The 22094-nt window shown below is 42.4% G+C and overlaps 2 protein-coding genes across 6 annotated transcripts; both read right to left on the minus strand.

The window, feature by feature from the left end:
• Positions 1 to 56: 56 nt before the first annotated feature.
• On the minus strand, positions 57 to 5569 carry LOC109857045 (hemocyte protein-glutamine gamma-glutamyltransferase-like). Its single transcript, XM_020432935.1, has 8 exons — positions 5389 to 5569; positions 3851 to 4322; positions 3542 to 3768; positions 2857 to 3458; positions 1952 to 2049; positions 1566 to 1856; positions 992 to 1152; positions 57 to 859 (listed from the first exon to the last, which is right to left on the minus strand). Exons 2-8 carry the CDS (start codon positions 4320 to 4322, stop codon positions 575 to 577), a joined length of 2136 nt encoding a protein of 711 aa, XP_020288524.1. The 5' UTR covers positions 5389 to 5569; the 3' UTR covers positions 57 to 574.
• A 1475-nt stretch (positions 5570 to 7044) lies between these two features.
• Positions 7045 to 21710, minus strand: LOC109857035 (GRAM domain-containing protein 1B-like). 5 transcript variants are annotated; one of them, XM_020432908.1, is made up of 7 exons: positions 20568 to 21709; positions 20261 to 20475; positions 19329 to 19505; positions 14631 to 14781; positions 13044 to 13585; positions 12660 to 12933; positions 7045 to 12291 (listed from the first exon to the last, which is right to left on the minus strand). In XM_020432908.1, the coding sequence occupies exons 2-7, from the start codon at positions 20326 to 20328 to the stop codon at positions 12178 to 12180; spliced, it is 1326 nt and encodes a 441-aa protein (XP_020288497.1). In that variant the 5' UTR covers positions 20329 to 20475; positions 20568 to 21709; the 3' UTR covers positions 7045 to 12177. The 5 variants fall into 5 exon arrangements, with proteins under 5 accessions (XP_020288497.1, XP_020288498.1, XP_020288496.1 ...); XM_020432909.1 differs by having other exon boundaries at positions 13044 to 13564; positions 20261 to 21710; XM_020432907.1 differs by having other exon boundaries at positions 20261 to 21709.
• Between the last annotated feature and the right edge of the window lie 384 nt (positions 21711 to 22094).

The following is a 22094-nucleotide window of genomic DNA, read 5'->3' on the forward strand; positions in this document are numbered from 1 at the left end:
TTTTTTTTATGTTTTGTATATTCTCAAAGTAATATGTACTCATTATCTCTGTTGACTTCTTTTTAAATCACATCTATTTATTTTAGTTGTTTTGCGTTATATAAAAATATAAACTTACGAATGTAGAAAAAAGCGCATTGCGAGGAAGAATCTCGCTTATAAAATGTTTATGTGTATAATAAAAAAAAAATAAAAATAAAAATAAAGGATTTGCCGTGGAAGGAGAGGCGAATTTCTTATGTTTTATGTTCTGTTACGCTTCGATATCTTTGCGTTTAAGTTTCCGATTTTAAATCGGTTTGTTTTTATCTCGCACTTCGTTCGCTCTCGACACTTTTTATTGTACGCGAGAACGTATTATCTCTAATCCTACTGATAATAATTAAAACTGTTGCAGATTGCTCGTTAAAATGTGCGAGAATCTGCTTTTGTCATTTGCGCATTTATCTGAGAAGAAATATAGAGCTAAAATATTTTTCAGTATTCAACGACGATTCGAACGCGCGACTTTGAACACGCGCTCTGAACTAAAAAACAAAGTGAGTTTGATTAATTGATGAGCAGCTGGGCCCGTTCACTCGGCCTCGAGGACGTCCACGGTTGCGCAACCGGTGATGTCGACCAGCTCCTTCGATGTGAAAGTGGCGATTATCTTCTGCTCGCCGGGCTTCTGCGGCACGAGCTGATGCTCCACGTAGACGTCCTCCTCAGGACCGACGTTTCTGAAGGACAGAGTCTTGTTTCTGGAGAGACCCGGTCCGGCGTAATTGAACTGGCAGTTCGTCAGGGTCCTCTTCAGCGGATTCTTGAAGCTCAGCGTGATGGTCGACGGCTTCCCAACCATTGGTTCGTCTTCGATCTACGTGGTGTTCAACGTGGTGTGTTCGCAATTTGATTATTTAATTATAATTTGACAAAAGTTCTTTTTTTTTTTTAATATACACGACGTGTAAATACATACGGTTTTATTACTTAATAAATTTATGTATACCTTGACCTCGATGTTCGGTTTCAAAACCTGAAAATCGTCCTCGTCCGCCCAGGTCTGTCGAGTTTCTTTGACCGTCGCGATGCAGTACAGCTTCATGATGCAGTACTCGACCAGTTTGTCCAAGTAATCGTTCACGGTCACCGTGAGCCTCAACTGTTCGACTGCAATCGATCGTTGTTTAAATTTATCGTCACTGATTATGCGGGAAACGCGCGCCGGTTTATTCGAAACAATTACCGCGAGGAAACCAGATAACGACGCGGTAATAAAAGCTGCGTAGTAGTTTCTTCCTCATTCGCTCAATGAATTTTTCATTATCTTATCGCGCAAAAAAATCCGGCGGCGAAATCAGTCGGAGAAGTCAATCAATCGACAATGTTTCTCGCGTGATTCAAATGCCGTATTTGCTGAATGCCAGGAATAGTTTCTATTCTACCGCGATTACTCAATTATCGAAGTACAACTCACGATTGTTTAACAAATAACATCGAATTATTCACTTAAATACAAAATTGTCGATTAAAACGCTAAAAGAGAGGATTTTTCACAGCGACGATTAGTAAGCTCGTCTTACCGGCCTTTGGTCGGAGAACGAAATCGCCGGACGCTCTCTTCACCAGATTCGCTTTGACTCCGGTATAGTAAACGCTGCCGGCGGACAGGATCGCCTGAATGGTGCGCGTTTCATCGGACTTGTTTTCGACCTTCACGGTCACGGCGAACGGCTCGCCGATGTTGACGCGTTCGAGTTCCACGAGATCGAACTCGACGTCCTCCTTGCCCGGCGACGGCAGCGAGTAGAATCTCTTCGCCATCTCGGTGCTGCGCACCGCCCTGAACAAGGTCAGTCTCTCGGCCTCGGTGCCTGAAACATCGACGTTAGTAAACGCGTCACGCTCAGGTAAATAATCCAATAAATAAGAGCCGTTGAAAAGCGGATTAAATGACGCATCGCTTTACCTTCCTTGGCCTTGTAGATCGACGTTATGTCCTGCCTGTCCTTGTCTCCGTTCGGATCGAAGATCCACGGGGCCTTCGTTAGAATCATCCGCCCGATGCTGCGAAGACAATCGTCGCAATTCGTTCAGCGTTTTAAAACATGCAACGGCGTAAATGCGATGAAGATTTGAATGCAAATGATTGGATTGTTATAAAAAAAAAAAAAAAAAACACTCAGCGATAACTTTCGCGTTAACTGAGAATTATTATACGAGAGATAATGCGCGCGCGAACAAAATATTATTATACGAGATAATAGGCAACTCATCATCAGGATAAATATCGCGCAGGCGATATTTATTGACTTAAGCGAGTGGACCGTCGAGTTCGTCACTTCTTGCTTGCGCTTCGCGTTATCCTGTCGCCGCGTTGAAGTGCGCGTTGTGAAAATTTTATGCAAATCGCGAGCAAACAGTAGCTTTGCCGCAATCACGAAGAACGTTGCGGTTGCAGGACCGCGAGAGAATTCATTTTCATTATTGATACATTGTCCTGACGTTCTCTCTCTCTCTCTCTCTCTCTCTCTCTATTTTTCTGTGCACTCGCTTTCATATATTTCACGCGTCAGCATGTCATAGTTATTTCCGTCCGCCAATTCGATTGGCGTTACCGATGAATGAAATCATCGCAAAAGAAATATTGTAATGAATAGAAAAATGTTCTTAGGAGGAGACATGTCTGAGATAAATGTGGCCTATAAGTATAAAAAAAAAAAACTTATCTCGCAATAAAAAAATTCAACGATGACGAATTTCGAGTCGAGTGAAAACAAAAAATTTGGAAACTTAATTTGCATTGTAAATTTCTGGAACAAAATTATATAATTTTTTATTACTTAACGTCGCGGCCAGTAGTGTTGTACTCACTGGTACTTGTTGCAGTCGATCTTGGAGTATCCCAGATCGCTCTCGGGATCCTCCTTCCATCTCATCAGATCGGCGTTCACGGACGCGACCATGAAGGTCACGTCGTAGTTGTAGCCAACCGCGCCCTGTTTGATAGCTTCCACCGACGCCGGTCCGCACTGGTAGAAGCTGTCCGATTGTTCCTGAGGAGTGGCGTCGATCGCCTGCCAACCTCCGTAACCCTTGGGAAGATCCGGTCTCGCCATCCACACGTCGTTCCACACGTGGTAGTTCCAGATAGAGTCCTCGCCCATGTAATTGTTCGGATCGTACTCGAGTTCCTCGTTGTTTCTGTCGTAGTAACGATCCACCGACAGCGAGGCGTTGGCGTCGTGAGCCGACACCAGATTGGACACCACCCTCGAGGGGATTCCCAGCGCGCGGCACACCGTGGTGACGACACCGGCGAACACCCAGCACTGGCCGTACTGGACGTCCTTTCCGGTCTCCAGGAACTGCTCCAGAATCGGCACGCTTCCGGTCCAGGCGGCCGGCGCGGTCCCGTCGCCGTACTCGCCGTCCCAGCGACCGGTTATCACGCCCTTGTCATCGTTAGAGTTCACCTAACGGAAGAGGTAAACAAATCACGCTGCTACGTAACAATTGCGTAAACGTTTGTTGTGAACGAAATAAGATAGACGCTTACAATTCTCGAGATGGCCCGAGTTATTCTGACCGGATCGCCCCTAGAAATCGCTTTGATGCCGGATCGCTCGAGCATCAGCTGACAGGCAGGCAGTACGCACGCGTCGAACTGGCCGAAGACCCATTCTCTACCGCGCGAACTACCCCAGGGACCTACCCATATCTTCCCGACGTCGTTGAGAATGTATTCGTCCAGCAGCTGCTCGTCCTCCATGTACACCAAGTCCTCTGTGTGTTCGGTGTCAGATTTTCAAAATTCTTTCGCATTCTTACACACGTGTTACTTAATCGCGCTTTTCGTTCTTCTTACCCTTTATCCACGGATTAAAGAGCAAGTAGATGTCCTTGTCGTAATTGTAAGTGTTCGGCGCCTTTCGTCTGCCCAAGGTGTTGGTCTCCACGTTCAACTGCCACACTCCGACGGGGCTGTCGATCGGGCTGCGAACCTCGACGGAAAGATCGATCCCGTGAGCTCCGATCATTCGAACGCCCCAGGCCTCAAGATCGGTCAAGTAAGCGTCCCGATTGGTGATGGTGTTCACTCCTCGAGTGCCCCTCAACACGTTGGGATTCGGTCCGAAGCTGAAGAGCAACCGGACGATGTCGGTCTCGTCCACGTACTCGCGATTGAATCGCAGAGCCATGTTAAAGGCCTGTCCACGTCGCAGGACGGGAATCGCCGGGTCCCCGTGGACCATCTCGAAGTTGAAGGTGCGATGGGCCTCCGCATTCTCCTTCTCGTACAGATACACTGCCTCCACTACCAGCGGCTCCTCAGACATCTGAAGACGCGGCAGGGTGCGATATATATATAACTTTGCTTGAATCGGATTTTACAGAAGGGCGGAGAAAAATAATTTTTTTCAAATAAGACGAAGTTGAGCGGTACGATTATCTATTTTTTAAATTAAATAAGAATAAAAATTTAAACGCGCACATTTAAAAACTAAATAAATTTTTATTCTTCTAGAAGAGATCGCGAGCTCGTGACCATCCGAAGAAACTATTAATCATGTCAAAGACTTTACACGTAAGTATGAGTCGGTGTACGCATCGATCGCAGCCTCATATTTCGCAGTATTACCCCACGTGGGGTTGCACCTGAATACCAAAACGCGTTTCTAGATCGCGAAACCGAGTAGTAGTCATCCTCGGATCCGTCTTTGATTCACCCGCTAGTGACATTGCGTAAAGGTACGGGAAAAATTCCAAACGCGCAATCCCGCACACGTCCCGTAAAGGGACGATCGATCGTGACCTCGATCGGGCTGATTCAGCGAGTCCGGATCGCGGGTGAAACGCGACCCTGATTTTTCCATCTGGCATTCGTACACGAATACATTCGTCAACAAGTCTCGTCGCGTGTGTATCAGTTGTGTAAAGATAAAACCGATATTCCAGAATACGATCATCCTTATTTGTATTATATATATAAAAAATTGTATTATATATATAAGAAATTGTGCGTTGCGCAAGAAACGGCGCTTCTCTCCGTTTTCTGAAATCGATTTCGATTTTTTTTTTTATCCGCTCCACGATATCTTAATTAATTTTATATCTTATTTAATTTTTATCAATAAATTTCTCTCTATAAATCTGTTTTTGATTATTCACGCAAAAATCAAATCTTGCCATAAAAAATTATCGAAGTGTGAATCCGAAGACGAGCGATGCAAAATTTAATAGTTTTTATATTTCTCTTTCTCTCTCGTTAGTAAAAATAAAAATATACAACTTATATAAACACATGAACAATTGATATATTAACTAAAATAAATTGAAGGAAGATTACAGGTGCATTCTTCAATCTGTGTGAGTGAATAATTTTCAATATAAATTCATACAAACCTTGTGTTGCTTCAAAAAAACTTGCCAACAAAAGAGATCACGGATCAACGCGTCACAATCGATTTACAAGCAAGTTACAACGCGAACGCACTGACGCTCACGTACCGTGTCCTGCCTTTTATATGACGCACAGCTTCCTACGAGTAACCGCAGAGAATCCCCACTTTGCGGCAATAATCGCGTGTAGCTTTTAGATCTTGTAATGAGCGAAAGACGAAGCGATACACTCCACGTAACACATGTGAGGCAGAAAAAAAAAATCGACTATAATTCTATCGCTTATTTATCTGCCGACTTATCAGCTTTCGAGTGAAACGCGCAAACAAACAGATTCAAACGACTTCTACCGAAATCGGAGAGTTTTTTTACATATCGTCTTTTTAAATATTCGAACGCGAGAGAAATTTAAATGTACAAACATTTTTTCTACAAAATCAGTATCTACGAACAGAAATTGAAGTTCTTGTCTCTGCGTATTGTCTTCATTAATTACTTTTCTTAAAAAAGAATATTTATAAATATTTTAAATTTCTAGTTAAATCTGTTAGCATATTTTTTCTATCGCGCACAAAATGAACGACTCAATATTATTTATTTGCCTCCGAGAGGTAAAGTCCCTAATTGGATGATATCTTATCGACAACGCGGCGGTAATTAACTCGATAAACCGCAGATTTTCGTGGGACGTTTGCGGTCAGTTTGCCGATTATTCTCGCGATGAAGGAAATGTAGTACGTGGGAGGAAACGGGAATTTTGTCGGGATGCACATCACGGTCAGTTTGATGTTTTCACAAATTTATTTGCGTTCTGTGTATCGAGCTACACAAATTACGTAGTAAATTATTGGTCTGTAGGTTTTTCTTTTGGATCTCTTTTCCCGCGGCGCGACTTTTATCGCGCGCGCGCACGCGCGCACGCAACAATTGCGAGATCCGATAAATTGCGGGCACATCTCTTCCGTAATTTATCTTCTTTCTTTGCGGCCGCGCAATCTTAACGTCAACAAATATTCCTTACAACTGTGCGCTTCGGATATCGCGTTAAAGGTCTTTTAATATTAAAAAATCTTCACACGATTTTGTCATTTTAGAATAAAACGCGTACGTAAAAAACAAGTTTTTTTTCTAAAAATTATTGAAAAAAATAATCTCGTACCCGAGAGAAGGTTTACACGCACGTGAAAATTAACAGGAAGGATTTTAATTTGATAATGCAAATTAATTTTAATAATATAATTACTAAAATAATTTAAAAGTTTAATTACGTAGTTTTTAATTATACGCATACCGCTCGATTTTTAAATGTCAATTTCAAACTCTTTATCTCGCTCGGGCGAGCACAACCGGACCGAGACCTTTAACTCTCGCGCTCGACGATACACGAAGCGCCCGCGTATATCACTCGAAAATTCTCAATAAATGCCGCCGCGCGTAACACAAACTCGTGTGTATCCTTAATTACACACACGGACTCTCGTGTGTATTGAGCACCCATCTAAAAACATTACGGTAAGGCAAGTAGCAGTCGTACATAAACAAGAACGAGGAATAGGGTACTACAAGACTACGTAATACAACAATTAACTAACGCAACATTCACCTCGGGTTATTTCCAGATCGGGAATTCATCGTCTCTCTGTATATTTCACACATTTGTTTTTTTTTTTTGTTTTTCTCCTCACAATCATTATTGTTATTATCATATTTCACACTTCAGCCGCGGCTTCTCTGCGGACTGCGCAAAACAAAAAAACCGCGCCCCCCTCGTCGATTCAATATCGATCATTAAATTGCAATTACTCGGATCGCGAGAAAACCAACATCGCCAACTAAAACAAAAAAAAAAAAAAAAATCTTCCAAGTGTAAAAACAATTGCGGAAGTGTAAAATTATTATTATCGCGGAAGTCCAAGTTACTCGAGTCTCTAAATTCAATCTTCTCGGAAAAACATAAAATGTGTGCGTAATAAAATATATCGCACGTATTAAATATATTATAAGAATTAATTATTTTTCACATTGAAATTTAGCGATTTTTGCGAAACAAATTTACGTATCTCCGTGTTTAATAGATTTTTATTAAACATTTGTAGGTAACATAAATTACACATAGAAACACATACGTGGAAATTAATATATAAATTATTAGGGGAGATTGGGGCTGGTTGTGACACGGGTAAAAAGTTACAACCTTAAATTAGCGATGAAAAATAAAATTGCAACAACGATGATGTTACTGACGCGTGTGACGCGTGACAGTTGTCGCGTTTGTCTCTTTTTAGCTTTGATGTAGCATTTATTTTTCATCACTAATCAAAGCTTGTAACTTTTTACCCGTGTCACAATCAGCCCCAGTCTCCCCTACATCAAATATAAATTTTTCAAAAAATGAGAAACTTGTAGTTTTTTTCATCATGGGAAATGTTCGCTGCGAGAGGAGGTGGAGAAAGAGTAACTTACAAATTGATGATCGATATTTCACAAATAAGAAATACCTCGCCGCGTCGGCTTTGTGTGTGAAATGATCCCCCAACACATGTTCGATCTTACTTTTCCTCTAGGTAGCAGATATTGTTTTAACACATGGACTCCCTAATATGGCGGGAAAGCTGTGTACGAGCGCACGATAGAAACAAGCGTGTTTTTTGTTTTTTTTTTGTTTTTTAAGGATTTTTTGTCCAATTTTCTCTATCAAATTTGGCACAGGACTTGGCTGTCGCGTTTTTTTTTTTTTTTTCAATTGGCTACGATCCTTCGCAAAACGTTCTCGATGTTCCTCAACATTTTTACGCAAACTTAAAAACCAGAATAGATTTTCTGACGCAGTGAAGTATTTTTATGTTCGTATTTCAATTTCCGAAATTCAAGATTTTAGTTTCGAAAACGTACCTCTCATCGCGTTAAATTTCCGTGCAAAGCAGCTTCGTTAGCAGTTTTATCGTCTCGTCAGACTGAAGTCACGACGATCGATCAGAATCGATCACGTGACAGAAACAAATCGATCTTCGAGATTATCGTTCGATACGCGTGCGCGAGTCGAGGGATCGCAAACACCAAAAACAAAAAAGATATGTGTCGCACACGTCGCAACGTGTGGACGCACCGTGTGGATCGGACCTGTGTTGTACATGTAAAATCTCGTCGAAAACTATTGTTTCCCATCGAAGCTATTCGCGTTCGCGATTAAAAAATCTTCCCGCGCTCGTGCGCTGCACATCTTCTACAAAGAAAACGTGTTTTTTGATCTCGCTTCCGCCTGTTAACGAGCCATTTAAGTCACCGACGACGCGCGCCGGTAAGTCTCTTCTTTTTTTATTTTATGGTCGAACAATCTCTCGGTGACGGATTATCGCATCGAGTCGAGGGCGACTCGAAAAACTGGACGACGTGCAAAAAAAAAGAGGTTATTTCCTCCGTTCTGAACAGAAAAAACCGAGCAATTAAAACGAGTTCTCCCGAATTTACTTTGTGGATCGTGTGTTATCCTCCCGTTCTGTTTCCTCATATACGATACTATATACCCAGTGTGTTCAACGTAATCGATGATGAAAATAACAAAACAATTAACGGTATGTATTTTCAATAGACGATCGAAACCCAAAACAAAAAAGATAATATCGCACAATTAACGCTCGCGCGTGTACATATATGTGTGTACATATATGTCTCTATGTATGTGTGTGTGTGTGTGTGTGTATATGTATATATATCCCACCGATATATAAGTATAAACAACGTATCAACGTAGAAAATAACGTTCAAGAGAATTGTTTTTTTCCTTTCCGTTTCTCTCTCTTTACACTTTTATAAATATAGCTAATTAATAATAACAGCACTTCTCTTTAGATTCCAATATTCGGGCTCGAGGAGAGAGAACGATCGCGCGTATCAATCGCTTTCCTTCTTTCTTTCCGTCTTTCTTTTTTTCTTCTCTTAGAGTAGAAAAAAACGTCGTCTCTGCGCATCTTACATTGCACACATTAGCGAATTTTCTTTTAAGACGGCACACCTCTACGACGACAAAGATTGGCGCAACAAAGAAGACGCGATCGTGCCTCTCCGAGCCGCGCGTTCACGATCCTATTATCACAGTCAATTTCCATCCCCTTCCGCAATAATCTCCCTCTATTGTATAATAACCGCAAATGTAATAACGCATCTCTTTTCGCCTCGAACATCTTCCCTCTCTTTTGTTCCTCTCGAAAAGTGCGACAAGTTCGTTCGTGCGAATGACACATTTCGCGAGCACTTCCGCGCGCGCGCGCGCGCGTCGTTCGTCTCAAAAAACGCGCGGAAATCTCAGATTCGAAACAGACTTTTACCTCTCGTATTTTTAAAACATCGATGTACGTAATTTTTTTGTGGAATAAATAATTTTATTAATATTTCATCGCAAACGGATAAACAAATGTTTTCACTCGCACAAGAAATCTGACGAAGATGAATTTTCTTCTTTCTGGCCAATTCTCGACACGAACGACTGGCGCGCAATCGCCATAAAACTCTAGAAGAAAATTATACTACGTCACCGTTACTTGATAAAAAAAAAAAAAAAAAACAAAAGAAACAAAAACAATCGAGAGCGTGCAGTAGGAACAATCGCATACAGGAGAACGCAAATTTTTCTCACATTCTTCAAGATTCCGTTTGTCGGTTTTTTCTTTTTCGAGCTGCGCAGTTTAACCCTTTCAGTACCGAGTTTAGGCATCGCACAGGCAAGGGACGTCGTTCTCTCTTTGGTGATTCAAGCCGGCTTGTATAGTTCGCGTCAATCGATCGCTATCTCGTCGTTACGAATTCTCGCTTTTCCGCGTGGTACAAATATATGCAAATACGGTAATAAGTTAGACAAAAGTTCATTCTCGTTTTTCACCCTCGTCATTCAAAATTCATCGAAAATCTCTCTTGGTTCTACGCGGTTTGCTTTTACGATTTTACGACTGGGAAAAAAGACAACATCGAGAATCACGTTACGCAAACGCACAAAGTTCGCGTGGAAATTTGTACACCCGTGAGGCGAGTGACACACTTCTCTCGCAAGAAAAGTTTCTCAAAAACTGATTCGTTTTAAACGCGATATCTTCTCGGCCGTCGGTTCTTCAAACTTTTTTTTTTTTTTTAGAAAAAGAGTTGCTTTGCGCGCCCGTTGTTGCTTCGTTATTTACACTTGTGTTGTTTCTGATTTCGCGTTTATAAACGCGACTTAGAACGCCGTAAAATTTGTATCCGTCCTGAGCTGTGTTCGCTCTGCGAACGACACAAAGCCGAAGGGAAAAAATCTTTACCGCAAAAATTGACGATGGCAAGAAGAGACAAAGATGTGAGAATTATCTCGTCGTTATTAAATTTGTTTTTATCGTTATTAAATGCAAATGTATTAAGGCAGGTACTGAAAGAGCTAATGGCGGATATACAAGAAAAGCGAGCTCCTCTGTTACAATATCTCGGTCGATGATCATCTCGTCGCGATGAACTATCGTCTCACGGCGCAACGCTTTACGCGCGCGCGAACTATATCGAGATGATGATTACTCCAATTGTGATGCTATATATAATATACATATACATATATATTATATAGGCTGCGTTCGGTTTTTTACTGACAAAGTGACGTCGCAATAGTTCACCGCCGAAATTTAATTTTTCTCCGCTGTCAGCGCAAGCATTGAAACGTGTAAACAAATAATTATTTTATATATAAATAATAACAATCTCGAAATGTATTTACAGCGTCGGTTGCGAATTCGTTAATATAATTTGTGATATAACGGAAATTCGCAACCAGCACGAAAGTCGGTCTGAACACACTTCGAGATTTTGTAGTTCACATGGCATTTGGTTCACATTCTTGTGATCTATATATATAACGGGAGCGAATTTCACCACACCGCCAATACCGGTAGCTTACATCTTCCGAACGCACCCACTCACACACACAAGTGTCGATCTCTTTTGTTTGTTTTTTTTTTCTTTTTCTGATTATTAATATATATGTATATATAGCAGCGGTGAAATAGAGTAGTGCCCGACTAGCTCGAAATGTATATAATTAACGAACAATTAATCGCGAAATATGCGCATCATGTTTATAATCTATGTCAGTATATATATATATATATATAGATACTTCATATGTATATAACTATATATATAATATGTCTATATACATGTATCATTTTTGTTCATCTTGCTTCTGTCGTCGTACCTCGGGGTAATTAGGTACACACGTGACTAGTTCGAAAAGACCAAACGAAAAAAAAAAAAAGACCGAAAGAAAAAGTAAAACAAAAAAAGCGGAAACCCCCCTTCGCTCGCCGCGCACCTATTCTCGTCGCTTCTTTGTGTTCCTGAGGTATATATTTAGATGTACATGTGTTTTATGTGTGTGTAATATGCGTGTTACAACGCGTGTGCATGTGTCTGTCGAAGCAGCCTACGGATCTGAAAGCGCTCGGATCTAACTCGGCTTTGAGGGCGGCTGCGCGAGGTTCGCTTCGAAAAGTGTTTCACAACGTTTTCCAATAGTAAAAACGGCTGGCCCACCCTCCAGAAACACCCCTTGGAAGTCTAAGTGCGACATTAACACCTATCGGGGAGAGGGGAGGATTATCTGCCCTCGAGAGTCGCCGACAAACAGTCGCGGCGATGACGAAGACAATAAATGAACCGACGACGGGAGGCAGAAAGCGTCGTCGTCGTCGTTCACGAGGCGACGCTGCGCGCGCCGGCAAGACGACGGGGCCTCGTGCTGTTCTCCGACCGAATTGAACTGTAACCCGTTCTCAGGGGCTAACTCGGCGCGTCCTTCGGTTCCACCACACCACCGGTCGGTCCAGTCTCGCTGCCGCTCTGTCCGCTCATCGTCACAAACTGCTGCGATAACGTCTGCAGACTCTGTCGCACCTACACACACAAAAATATCGCTCGTGACAAAGCAAGTGGTGATACATCGCGAACGTAATTAGTTGCTTAGATTGATTTCGATTAGATTCCGACCGCGCACCTGCTTCTTCTACGGTTTATCTTTTAATTCGCAAGATAAAATCCGCACACCTGGCGCGCAAATAAAAGATGACTCATGATTTTCTTTTTATTGATTGATTTTTTCTTTATTGAGCGTAAGTTTTAGAAAAAAAAAAAATTGAAATAAAATATAACATCACACAAAACGAATATAAAAATTTTCGTGAAACTATTCTGTGATAATTCTGTTAATTCGATGAGGATTTCAAGAAACTGTTGTTGTTCAACGGGGACACAAGAGAGTTTACCTTTACTATTTGATCCAGATTCGAGTTGAGATAATGCAACAGTCGATCCTGCGTGAATCGTTCCGGCGAGACGAGGGGATGGTTTAGATAAGCGGTGTGCAGCCTGTCGATCCGCATCATCATTAGATACGCCGATACGTAAAGAGCTGCCAAGAGAGCTACCAGTATCGCTATCACCGTGCCGGGTTTTAATCCTCCAGTAAACAAAGACGTCAGCCTGTCGGACCTGCTCGATGCCAAAGGCTTTGCTGCTAAAATCGCTGCTGTCTCCAGCCTGAAGATAAAAAAATAATTTTTTAACTTTCACAGAACAAGCGAGTATTTGAGCTCAATTTTATGTATTTTATATATAATTTTACCTTATTATATAAAATCAACTTTTACCTGGCGGGCGGCAAAATCGGCCTCGTAAGAGTCACCGGGGACGGGACGTCGTTGCAAACGAGCTTTATCCCTCCCGTTTGATCCGTACCGCTCTCGGACATGCTTGACTCGTCCTCCTCGGGATTCACCTCGGAGTCGTCGACCTGCAGTATGTCCGGCGGCAGCAACACTTTCGTGTCGGTGTCGATCACCGGCAGTGCGTCCGGTATAACGCGCGGCTCCATCGCCGCGTCCCACACCTCCTTCATCAGCTTGTAAGTGGAATCGCGCGAGAGCAACGAGCAGAAAACGTGGCGCTCGTCCTCGGTGGCGACCGCTACCGCGTTCGGTATGATGCGCGCGGTCTTCTCTTTGCTGATCTTCAGCACCGAGACCGTCGGTATCAGCAGCTTCGTCACGTAACCGAATACGTTACTGTAGAAGGCAAAGTAGTTGGGCGTGATGTACAGGTGGCCCTGCAGCAGGATGTCGCCGGCCAGCGCGCAGCTATAATAGTTAAGCACGCGCTCGTCCTCTGCAACCTGATGGCGAAATTTTGAAGACTATGTATTAGGTCGGCACTGCTCTCTTCCATCGCCACGGCGAGAGGCCAAAGAATTTGTGTGTGCGTGTGTGTGTGATTTTTTGGGAGAATTTCATTTTTGATCGCATAAAATATATTCTAAATTAAAAAAAAAAAAAAAAGAAATAATTTGCTAATTCAAGGACTTTATTAGGTTTTTCTGGAAAAAAAACCTCTTTAAATCGAAAGAAAAAAAAATTTTCTCGAGATATTTTCGAAATATTTCAGATTCTATATTTAAAATTCCAGCCACTCGAACTTTGTTTTTTTTTTTTTTTTTAACAAAATGACAATTTGAGATTCTTACTAAGCGCGTTTAATAGAGTTGTCGTTTGGGATTTGCTTGTGATAAACGTTCTTCTCTCAAAAGAGAGACCGCGATTCAGTTTCAACTCAGTATATACGATAAGTTTTTTGTTTGTCAAACATTCCGTCAAACATATCAAAAGAGAGAGAGACGGTCTGTGTTGCTCGCGCTCGGTATTTATCAATTCACGTTACTACACAGCGTGTGTATTACATAAAGTAACGCGCATTGAGCAACCGAATCGAGAGACACTCGGACATATTCCGACATAATATCTCAATTGATGACATTATTTTTGTCGTATTTGAACATGTGGCTTTTTCTGAGACTCTCGTCAACAGATAAGGGGAAGTATTTTTATATTGCACAAAGACGAGGCGTGGATTGACGTGTGTGCGCGCGCGCGTTCTCACATCCTACATCCTTCAAAGATAAAATCTACCGGATAAAAACACAAATCGCGTGACAATGAATCGAGCGAAATACGTTCTTTCTTAATATAAGAAGAAACGGCGACATTTTCAAAATTTATATTTTTTTCTCGAAGTGATTATTCCTCCCTCTCTCATTCTTCCGATACAAATGCGAGCGACAGAAACATTTTAAATATCTTCATTAATTAGATTAACGCTCCCGCGATGAAAAAAAAAAAAAATTATAATGAATTTCCTTTCCGAGAGAAAAAATTCTCCGCAGTAAAAAAAAATCTTTCTTCTACCTGGCTGAAGTGCCTGTGAAATTTCTTTTGCCTTGCGCTGCTGGTAGACGTCGGCGACGACCTCGACGACGATCTGCTAACCTTTGCCGGAGTCTGCGCGCCGCCAGCTGCCATCGATGGTGTGCTCCTACTCAACGGCTTCGAAAGGTGACTGGAAAACAAACGAGAGAGAATACAATGAGATTTTTCCACTTGTGAAAACGAGATGATCGCAGCGCGCGTAGGGCACGATCTTTAATCATTCGCGTATTTAATTTATGGCACCTAAGAAAAATTTGTCGTCGAATTACATCACGTTGTATCGAATGAAACGCGTACGACAGTGCATAGAAAAATAAAAATTGCAAAAGTGTGAAATCACAAATCGGAGATGAATTTTTTTTGCAACGGTGCACCTCTATTCGTACGACACCGATGATTCGTTTAATGATTTGCGCAATCGTACAATCGTACGTGTATGTTATATCTCACAAAACAGGATAAAAAAAACAAAACGTGGGATTAATTTGTCAGACGAAAATAAAATCAATTCGCGAGTTCTATAAGGTCAGATAAGATATTTCCCTTCCTCTTCCCTTCGCTGACGTCACCGGATCTCATTTTATGCCGTCGTTTGAAGTATCTCTTCGCATCTCTCCCATGAAGACAATTATCAGGCTCGAGAAATGGCTCGGATTTAAAGTGTGTTATCAGGCGATGAGGAGAATCTGTTTACGCGCGATCGGATTTCACGTAAGCATGCAAATGGCGAGTCGACATGCGATCCGGAAAACAAAAAAAAAAAAAAAGATTCCGAGCGTTTCCCGAGTGTTGCGCTTTCTGCGAGGGTCTTATATCGAGGAAGCGTTCGCGCGATAACATTGTTGGCGTCGCTGTCTTCCCGCGCGTTGCCAAACTTTTATTCAGCTCTTCGCGGTCATCATCTTAACCCCTTGCGCAACGCATCGAGAGGGTTTTGTGTACATATTGCTGCGTTACATCATTTCCGTGCAGAGAACTCCGTTTACAGAGTTCAAGTTCTGTTCTTCGGTGATAATTACAGCGCGCGATAATTACAAAAACTTCCGAGAATTGAGATACTTTTTAGTTTTTCGATTACTTTGCATTGCGCGACCTCGTTCTTAGCTTTATTCTTGTGGTCGATATATTTTTAAAAATTTATTGAGAAAATTGAAAATATATTCTGACTTTTGATATCGAGGAAATAACAACCTCGGGGGAAGATTAACTCTCCTCTTATCGTTTTAATTATTTATCTTATCCTCGCGCAAAAATGAAAAAATTGAATATTTTATCTTTTTGACAATTACATTGTAAAATTCGTTCAGCGCGATAAGTACAAGATTACAAGATTACAAGATAAGTACAAGATTACAAGATTACAAGATTTTTCTTGTCACTCAAAGTTTCAATAAAATACAACCAAGTGTGAGAACGACTGTGTGTGTACACAGTCGATCGATTTTGTCGAAGAAGATGAAAAGAGCGAGCGACTAACTTTTTCGCCGTGCTACCCTGCTCGGAAGTCGTTCTGGTTCTTTTCCCCAAAATAGCGATGCTCCACAAATCGTTGCCCATCACCTCCACCCGCGTGTGTTTCATTCTTGAATTTTTCGTTGATTTTTCTCGAATCTCGCGCTTCAAAATCTGAGGCCACTTCATATATACGGTCTTCTTCGTTCTTCGTTGTAAATCGCCACTTTGTTTTATTGTCGCTGACGAACCGGTGGCAGAATCTCGCGTATCGTAGAGAGAAATACGCGAGCTCTCTCACCTTCGAATATAATAATTATAATACTCACTACTCAGGAAGTAACGAGAGACAAACAAAATAAAACCAGTTCCTGTTGCGTGTGTAATATTCCAACAATTTATTTATTTTTTTTTTTTTTTCAATTTTCGCGATCGAGATTCAATTGTCGCTTCTTTGAAATAGCGGGAAAAAAATGTCGTCCTTTCAAAAGTGTTCTCCGAGTTCAATCAGTCACTGCGATTCGACGATCGACGGGGTATTACTCGTGAACTCTCGCAAACTCGAGAGTACAGAAAATACTCGAATTGCAAATGAGAGAACGTGTCAAAGGACTAATGAACGACCAACTTTTAAATCGGATTTCTCGGCGATGAATTTCGAGTCGACAGAATTTTTTCCCGTCGGAACGACAAAGTACTCGACGTAGCGCGAGAAGAAGAAGCGTCGCCGATTCATCTCGCCGGTCTTCGCGAATGTAACAATCCACGCGAAGACAATCGACCGTACGATACGCGGCGCGACGCGTAACTGGTGCACATAGAGAGGGCCAGTCCAGAGGCTTAATAATCCGCTGCGAGTGATAACACGTGGGAGACTGTCCGATGTGTCTGTCTGGAGAGAGAAAGCGCGCGCGTCGATCAAAGCGAGAAGGATCGCGCCGGCGGAATCGAAAAAAAATCGGCCGCCGATAACCGACGCAGATGTATTTAATATCACGAGATAAAAAAAAAATAAAACACGAACGGTAGATAGCACGCAAAAACGATAACGCGTCTTCAGGACGCGTTTCTCGAAACTCGCGATATAGAAATCGATAATGCGAGAACAATCTCGCGAAGAACATGCGCGCGAACAACTGAAGATGAATCGAGAACGTCCGCTTCCGGTGTTTAGCAACCGACGATAAGCCTCCGTGATGTGTCACACGTTCGCGCAGTTTCTTTTTTTTCTTTTTTACTGCGGATTCTCCGTCACGATACACATACATATAGTTCGAGCCATTGTGTATGCCGCGATTACAATCTTTATCGGACAGCTGTCAAAACTGACCTCTGACGATTTTTTTTATCAAGCGTTAAAAGCGAATACTTTCACGCAAAATAGCGCGCACAGGGAAGAATGTAAAATTCTACATAGTAGATTGCAGAAAAAGAGAGAGAGAGAGAAAGAGAGAGAAAAAGAACGTGAAGAGACGTGACATGAACAAATTGCTTGTCGTTGTAAATATTACACTTATCGTCTTTGTGTTTTCATCGGCTTCTTCATCGGAGATATCCGATGAAGAAGCCGATCTATCTCCGCGAACAAAATAATACACGCGCGCAGATATTTTCAATTAAAGAAATAAATAAATAACAAACCGATTTTTTGTAAACATCCGGGGAAAAAGAGCACCGTCGATCAGATCATTCGGAGGAAGAGCGCGCGGAGTTTCATATTCTTATGAAAAGATATTTTTTTCCAGCCGAGAGAAGAATTTTTTTTCTAAAAAAAGATGTTTTTTCACAAAGTGATTTTTGTCTTGAAGAATCCTCCGTACGGAATGAAAATAAGATTTCGCGCATTGTACAGAAAACCTTCGCGGATTGTTTCCCCCGAGACAAAAGATTTCTTTTCGTAATCTTATTAAAAAAAACCCCTGTGCTTTGAAAATAAATTTTCGGGATTTAAAGAAAACGACGGTGAATGTCATCGAGAGACGATTCCGATCACAAAAGACGATTTCTCACACAATACACACACACACACACACACACAGATAATATTCGCGTCACGCTTTGTGCCGTAACAAGGAGCCGTTTATGGGGCTGGCACGCACGCGGAGCCATTGTAAAGAATAGCCGCAAAACATTCGCCGCCGTGCGATTGAGTTGTTTTCAAAACACGCATTACCATTACCGCGATGTGATTTAAGCGCTGCAAATGCTGCCGCGCTGCTAAAAACACAAGCGGTGAAATTACGCGGTGTCGAAGATAATTGCACACCGTGCGGGCACCGCGCAGACATTTCCTGCTTAAAGTTAATTTGCAACATTTTATCGCAAAACCGTCTAATGTCTTTTTTTCGCGGCAATTTCTTCCTCCCTCGCGTCGCACCCTCCTCTTCTTACACCGCGTGTGTGTGTCCAGGTGTGACATTATTATCGATAAATTTCGATAGCGCGATGATTTCACCAGGCGGGATATCGAGCGTGGATACTTATATCTCGGAAGTGGAGTTGAAAATATAGAAAGATTCGCGATAACGTTATTAAAAAATATACCGCACGCAAACACACGTCGCGAGATTATTCATCGTTCTCATCGCGGGGCGAGATATCGAAGCTGAAAATAGAACGCGTTTCCGTACGTACGTGTCGATATAAGACGCACATGTCACATGGGGTCGCAAGTGTTTAACAGATTAAATAAAGTTATGCGTGTGTGACGTAACTCGTAACGCGATATTAAATATTTGTGTGCGTGCGTGTGTGTGTGTGTAGCCAATAAGTTGCATTACGTACATTTCCTGTCGTTGGATAATAAAATACTTGCTCGGCTAGTTTGTCTTTTTTTTTTTTTTTTTTTTTTTAAATTAAATTTCTCTACGCGCTATTTTGTAACGAATCAACAAGTTCTGCGAATACGACGAAGAAGCTTATCAATCTGTCGCAGTATAAAACACTTTAATTTATCAGGTGCGCGCCAACGATATATCCAACGTTCAATAAAATTAAAAAAAAAAGATTATCGCAATTCACGAGGTTGAATTTGTTCTTTCTTGAGAACACATGTTGTTAGACGATCGAACGAAGAGGTGCTGCCTCTTAAATATTACAGAGAAATTCGATCGTGTTGAATGCAAGTGCGCGCGGACATGATTGTGTGCATATGCACTTGATTATGCGCCGGATAGAGACGAGGAGAGCTTTGCACATTGCGATCAGAGGGGCAAAACGCCTCACCTGTCGTTACATTTCAAGACCGCGTGGCTGGGGCTTCTCGGAGGTTGCGGATAACTGGCGCCGGCCACGGTGAGTTGGGACCCGCTGATCGATTGCTGACCCGCGGCCTGCGGCGCATCGGGAGCGGGTTGCAAAGGTGTGCTGGGTGCCGAGCGCGCGCCTATGGACCCCGCAGACCTGCGAACAAAAATGATACACGTGGCAATAAAATATAAACGTTTGTTTGAAAAAGTTATAAAAACTTATTGCAAGTTTACAAAATACTTTGTCCTTTAGATAACCGATCATTACATTTGAGACCGTTTTAGAACGGTTCGTTTGCGTGCGAATCAATTTTTCAGATTCCGAGATATAAACTATGTCGACGTAACTAGCACAAAAAAAATTTTAATTTTCAAAATTTTGTTTGCACTGTCTAAAGCTTCTTTGTTTTTATTGTCATAAAAGAGAGACACTTAGACGTATCCATCCATCATTTTTTGATAAAACAACAAGAGTCGCCGATAACTTTTATCGAAACAATTTGTACGTGACACATCAGCTATTTCTGGCAAATACACAACAATTATCGCGGTCTGATAAAATTAATTAAATTGTTGTTTTAATTTTACTTCGCCCGCTCGTGTCGAGTCTTAACGTAAGCGCTGTAGTATTACACACGCGCAGTATATTTCAAATTAACAACATATTTATACAAATCCCGAGGTTCGTTTCTTTCACCAAATGTTTACACACAATTTTTTAACAAGAGAGAAAGAGAGATCGAGTGTTTGCAATCGGGACACTTGAATCTGACAGAAGAGATTAAGAAGATGTCTCTCTCTCTCTGTTTCGTTTTCTCTTTCTATCCGGATAAGACGTACACGCATAAATACACTCTCAAAGAATTCTATCACTCTCGCCCGAGACCGGATGTGTCGCAAATCACGTACCTTGCTCTGGTGATCAGCGGACCGGATGAGAAGCAGAGATCGATCAGCGCTCGTGTTTCAAACTCCATCGTTTGTATTCAAATCGTTATCGTGCTTCGATCGATTCTGATTATCGCTGTAATTTTTCGAGACCGTAATCGTCTATCTTGTAACGTAGCTTCAACGGCGGTTGCCAGTCACAATCGACAATCGACGCGAGCTCACGGAAAATCGATCTGTTCGGGTATTTTATCGAAAAAACAGATGTTCCGAAGCGGAAATATAAATTCGCGGATATATATATATAAAAAAAAAAACATTCACTCACCGCCACGTGTTATCGAAAAAGTCGCGCGAATGTCAGCCACGCGCGATGATTCGGCTCGAGTGTTCGACAACGCGCGCGAGTGGCCGATGTGTGTTATCTCTCGATTAAGCGGCAACGATGGGATTACGCGCCGCAAGTAGGTCCGCCTACTCTCTCTACGCGATAGTTCGTCTATTTTATCGGCTCTTATCGAGTTTGTACAACAGTGAGAAAAAGATATGAACAACGGCAGTTGGTAGTAACGAGTGAAAATAGAGCAGAGGTTATTACGAGTCGAGTTTAGGAACGTTCGCCGACTTCCGCGGAAAACGAGAAGAGGAGACGAGGGAGACAAGAGGTTGGATAGAAAGCGAGCGAGAGAGAAAGAGAGAGAAAGAGAGAGAGAGGAGAGAAAAGTAAAAAAGGAAGGCGTTATTTGAGGAAAAGGAATAGAAAAGCAAAGTCGAACGACGAAGAGGGTGGAAAAAAGATACGCGATGACTAACGAACCAGTTTTGGTCTCTCGCGCCGCGAGAATAACCGCGCCTCACCTCAACGAGCGGGTTCAACGAGCTGGGTTGCCTTTTAACAAGTCGGCCGGAGCCGCAACGATGCACAATGAGGCGAGTACGCGAATAAGCGAACCGAAAGGGGAACTGGACACATACACACACACGTATACACGAAAGGGGAGATGAAGAGGCGCGAAACGAAACTATCGCGAGCTTGACGACAACGACGACGACGGGCTCTTTTCTTTTTTTCTCTTGTCCTAGTAGAAACCGCGCTGATATCGACATTTCCTGAAGAGTCCTCTCTTCGACTGCCGCCACTTGGTGCCGAGCGAGCTCAGAACGAGTCTCGCGAGGAAGAAGACGCTCATCTCGAAGCGGTCCCGATCTCTTCCGGAGGGAAAGGGAAAGACGAAGTGTGTCCGCTTCGGGAATCTCTGCCGAGAGAGCGATCGCGACCGATCCAGCGGTCGATCTTCTCTCTCTTTCTCGCGATCGGGGGAATCCGGAAGATGAAGTCTCGAATAAAGAGATTGATGACTCGGAGAACTTTGCACCGGAGAACGTGGAGGAGAGAGTTTCGATGTGGTGAGAAAGAGAGAAGTTGAAGTGAAAAACTTGACGAGCGCAACGACGAGCCTGTACACTCCGCGGACCAGCCGGGATATTCAGACTGAAGGCTCGCGGAAGGCGTCGCGGCGTCTTACACACATCGCCGCGGCGACCCCGCTGACCTTTTTCATAATTAACGAATCTGTCATGCGCACCTGCGTGTGTAACGCTTGATCGCGTACGTCTATAGTTTCGCGCGCTTGCACGGACTTGTGGTTTCGCGTTATTATTGATAAAAAAAAAAAAACGAGCGTGCTCATTCGATCGATCGAATTTCACGTACGCCCAAACTGAACGAGGAAGAGACGGTGGAAGGTTCAACGGTTCGTTAAAATGCGTAACGAGTTCTCTTCTCCTCGTTTTCCATTGCGAAATGTCGCGACGGATAAATGTCGTATGACATTTTATAAAAATTAAAAAAAAA

This window comes from Pseudomyrmex gracilis, unplaced genomic scaffold (genome assembly GCF_002006095.1).
Source record: "Pseudomyrmex gracilis isolate BER0280 unplaced genomic scaffold, ASM200609v1 scaffold_141, whole genome shotgun sequence".
In the NCBI taxonomy this organism is placed as follows: domain Eukaryota; kingdom Metazoa; phylum Arthropoda; class Insecta; order Hymenoptera; family Formicidae; genus Pseudomyrmex; species Pseudomyrmex gracilis.

Bases quoted from the DNA above. Each gene is read 5' to 3' on its own strand.
- LOC109857035 (XM_020432908.1), bottom strand. From the start codon at position 20,328: ATGGAGTTTGAAACACGAGCGCTGATCGATCTCTGCTTCTCATCCGGT. The intron at 13,586-14,630 runs GTAGAAGAAAGA...CCTAATACATAG, and splicing joins TTCACAGGCACTTCAGCCAG to TCTTCAAAATTTCGCCATCA. The intron at 12,934-13,043 runs GTAAAAGTTGAT...TTTTATCTTCAG, and splicing joins CCGATTTTGCCGCCCGCCAG to GCTGGAGACAGCAGCGATTT.
- LOC109857045 (XM_020432935.1), bottom strand. From the start codon at position 4,322: ATGTCTGAGGAGCCGCTGGTAGTGGAGGCAGTGTATCTGTACGAGAAG. The intron at 3,769-3,850 runs GTAAGAAGAACG...CCGAACACACAG, and splicing joins CTTTAATCCGTGGATAAAGG to AGGACTTGGTGTACATGGAG. The intron at 860-991 runs GTATACATAAAT...AACACCACGTAG, and splicing joins AACCGAACATCGAGGTCAAG to ATCGAAGACGAACCAATGGT.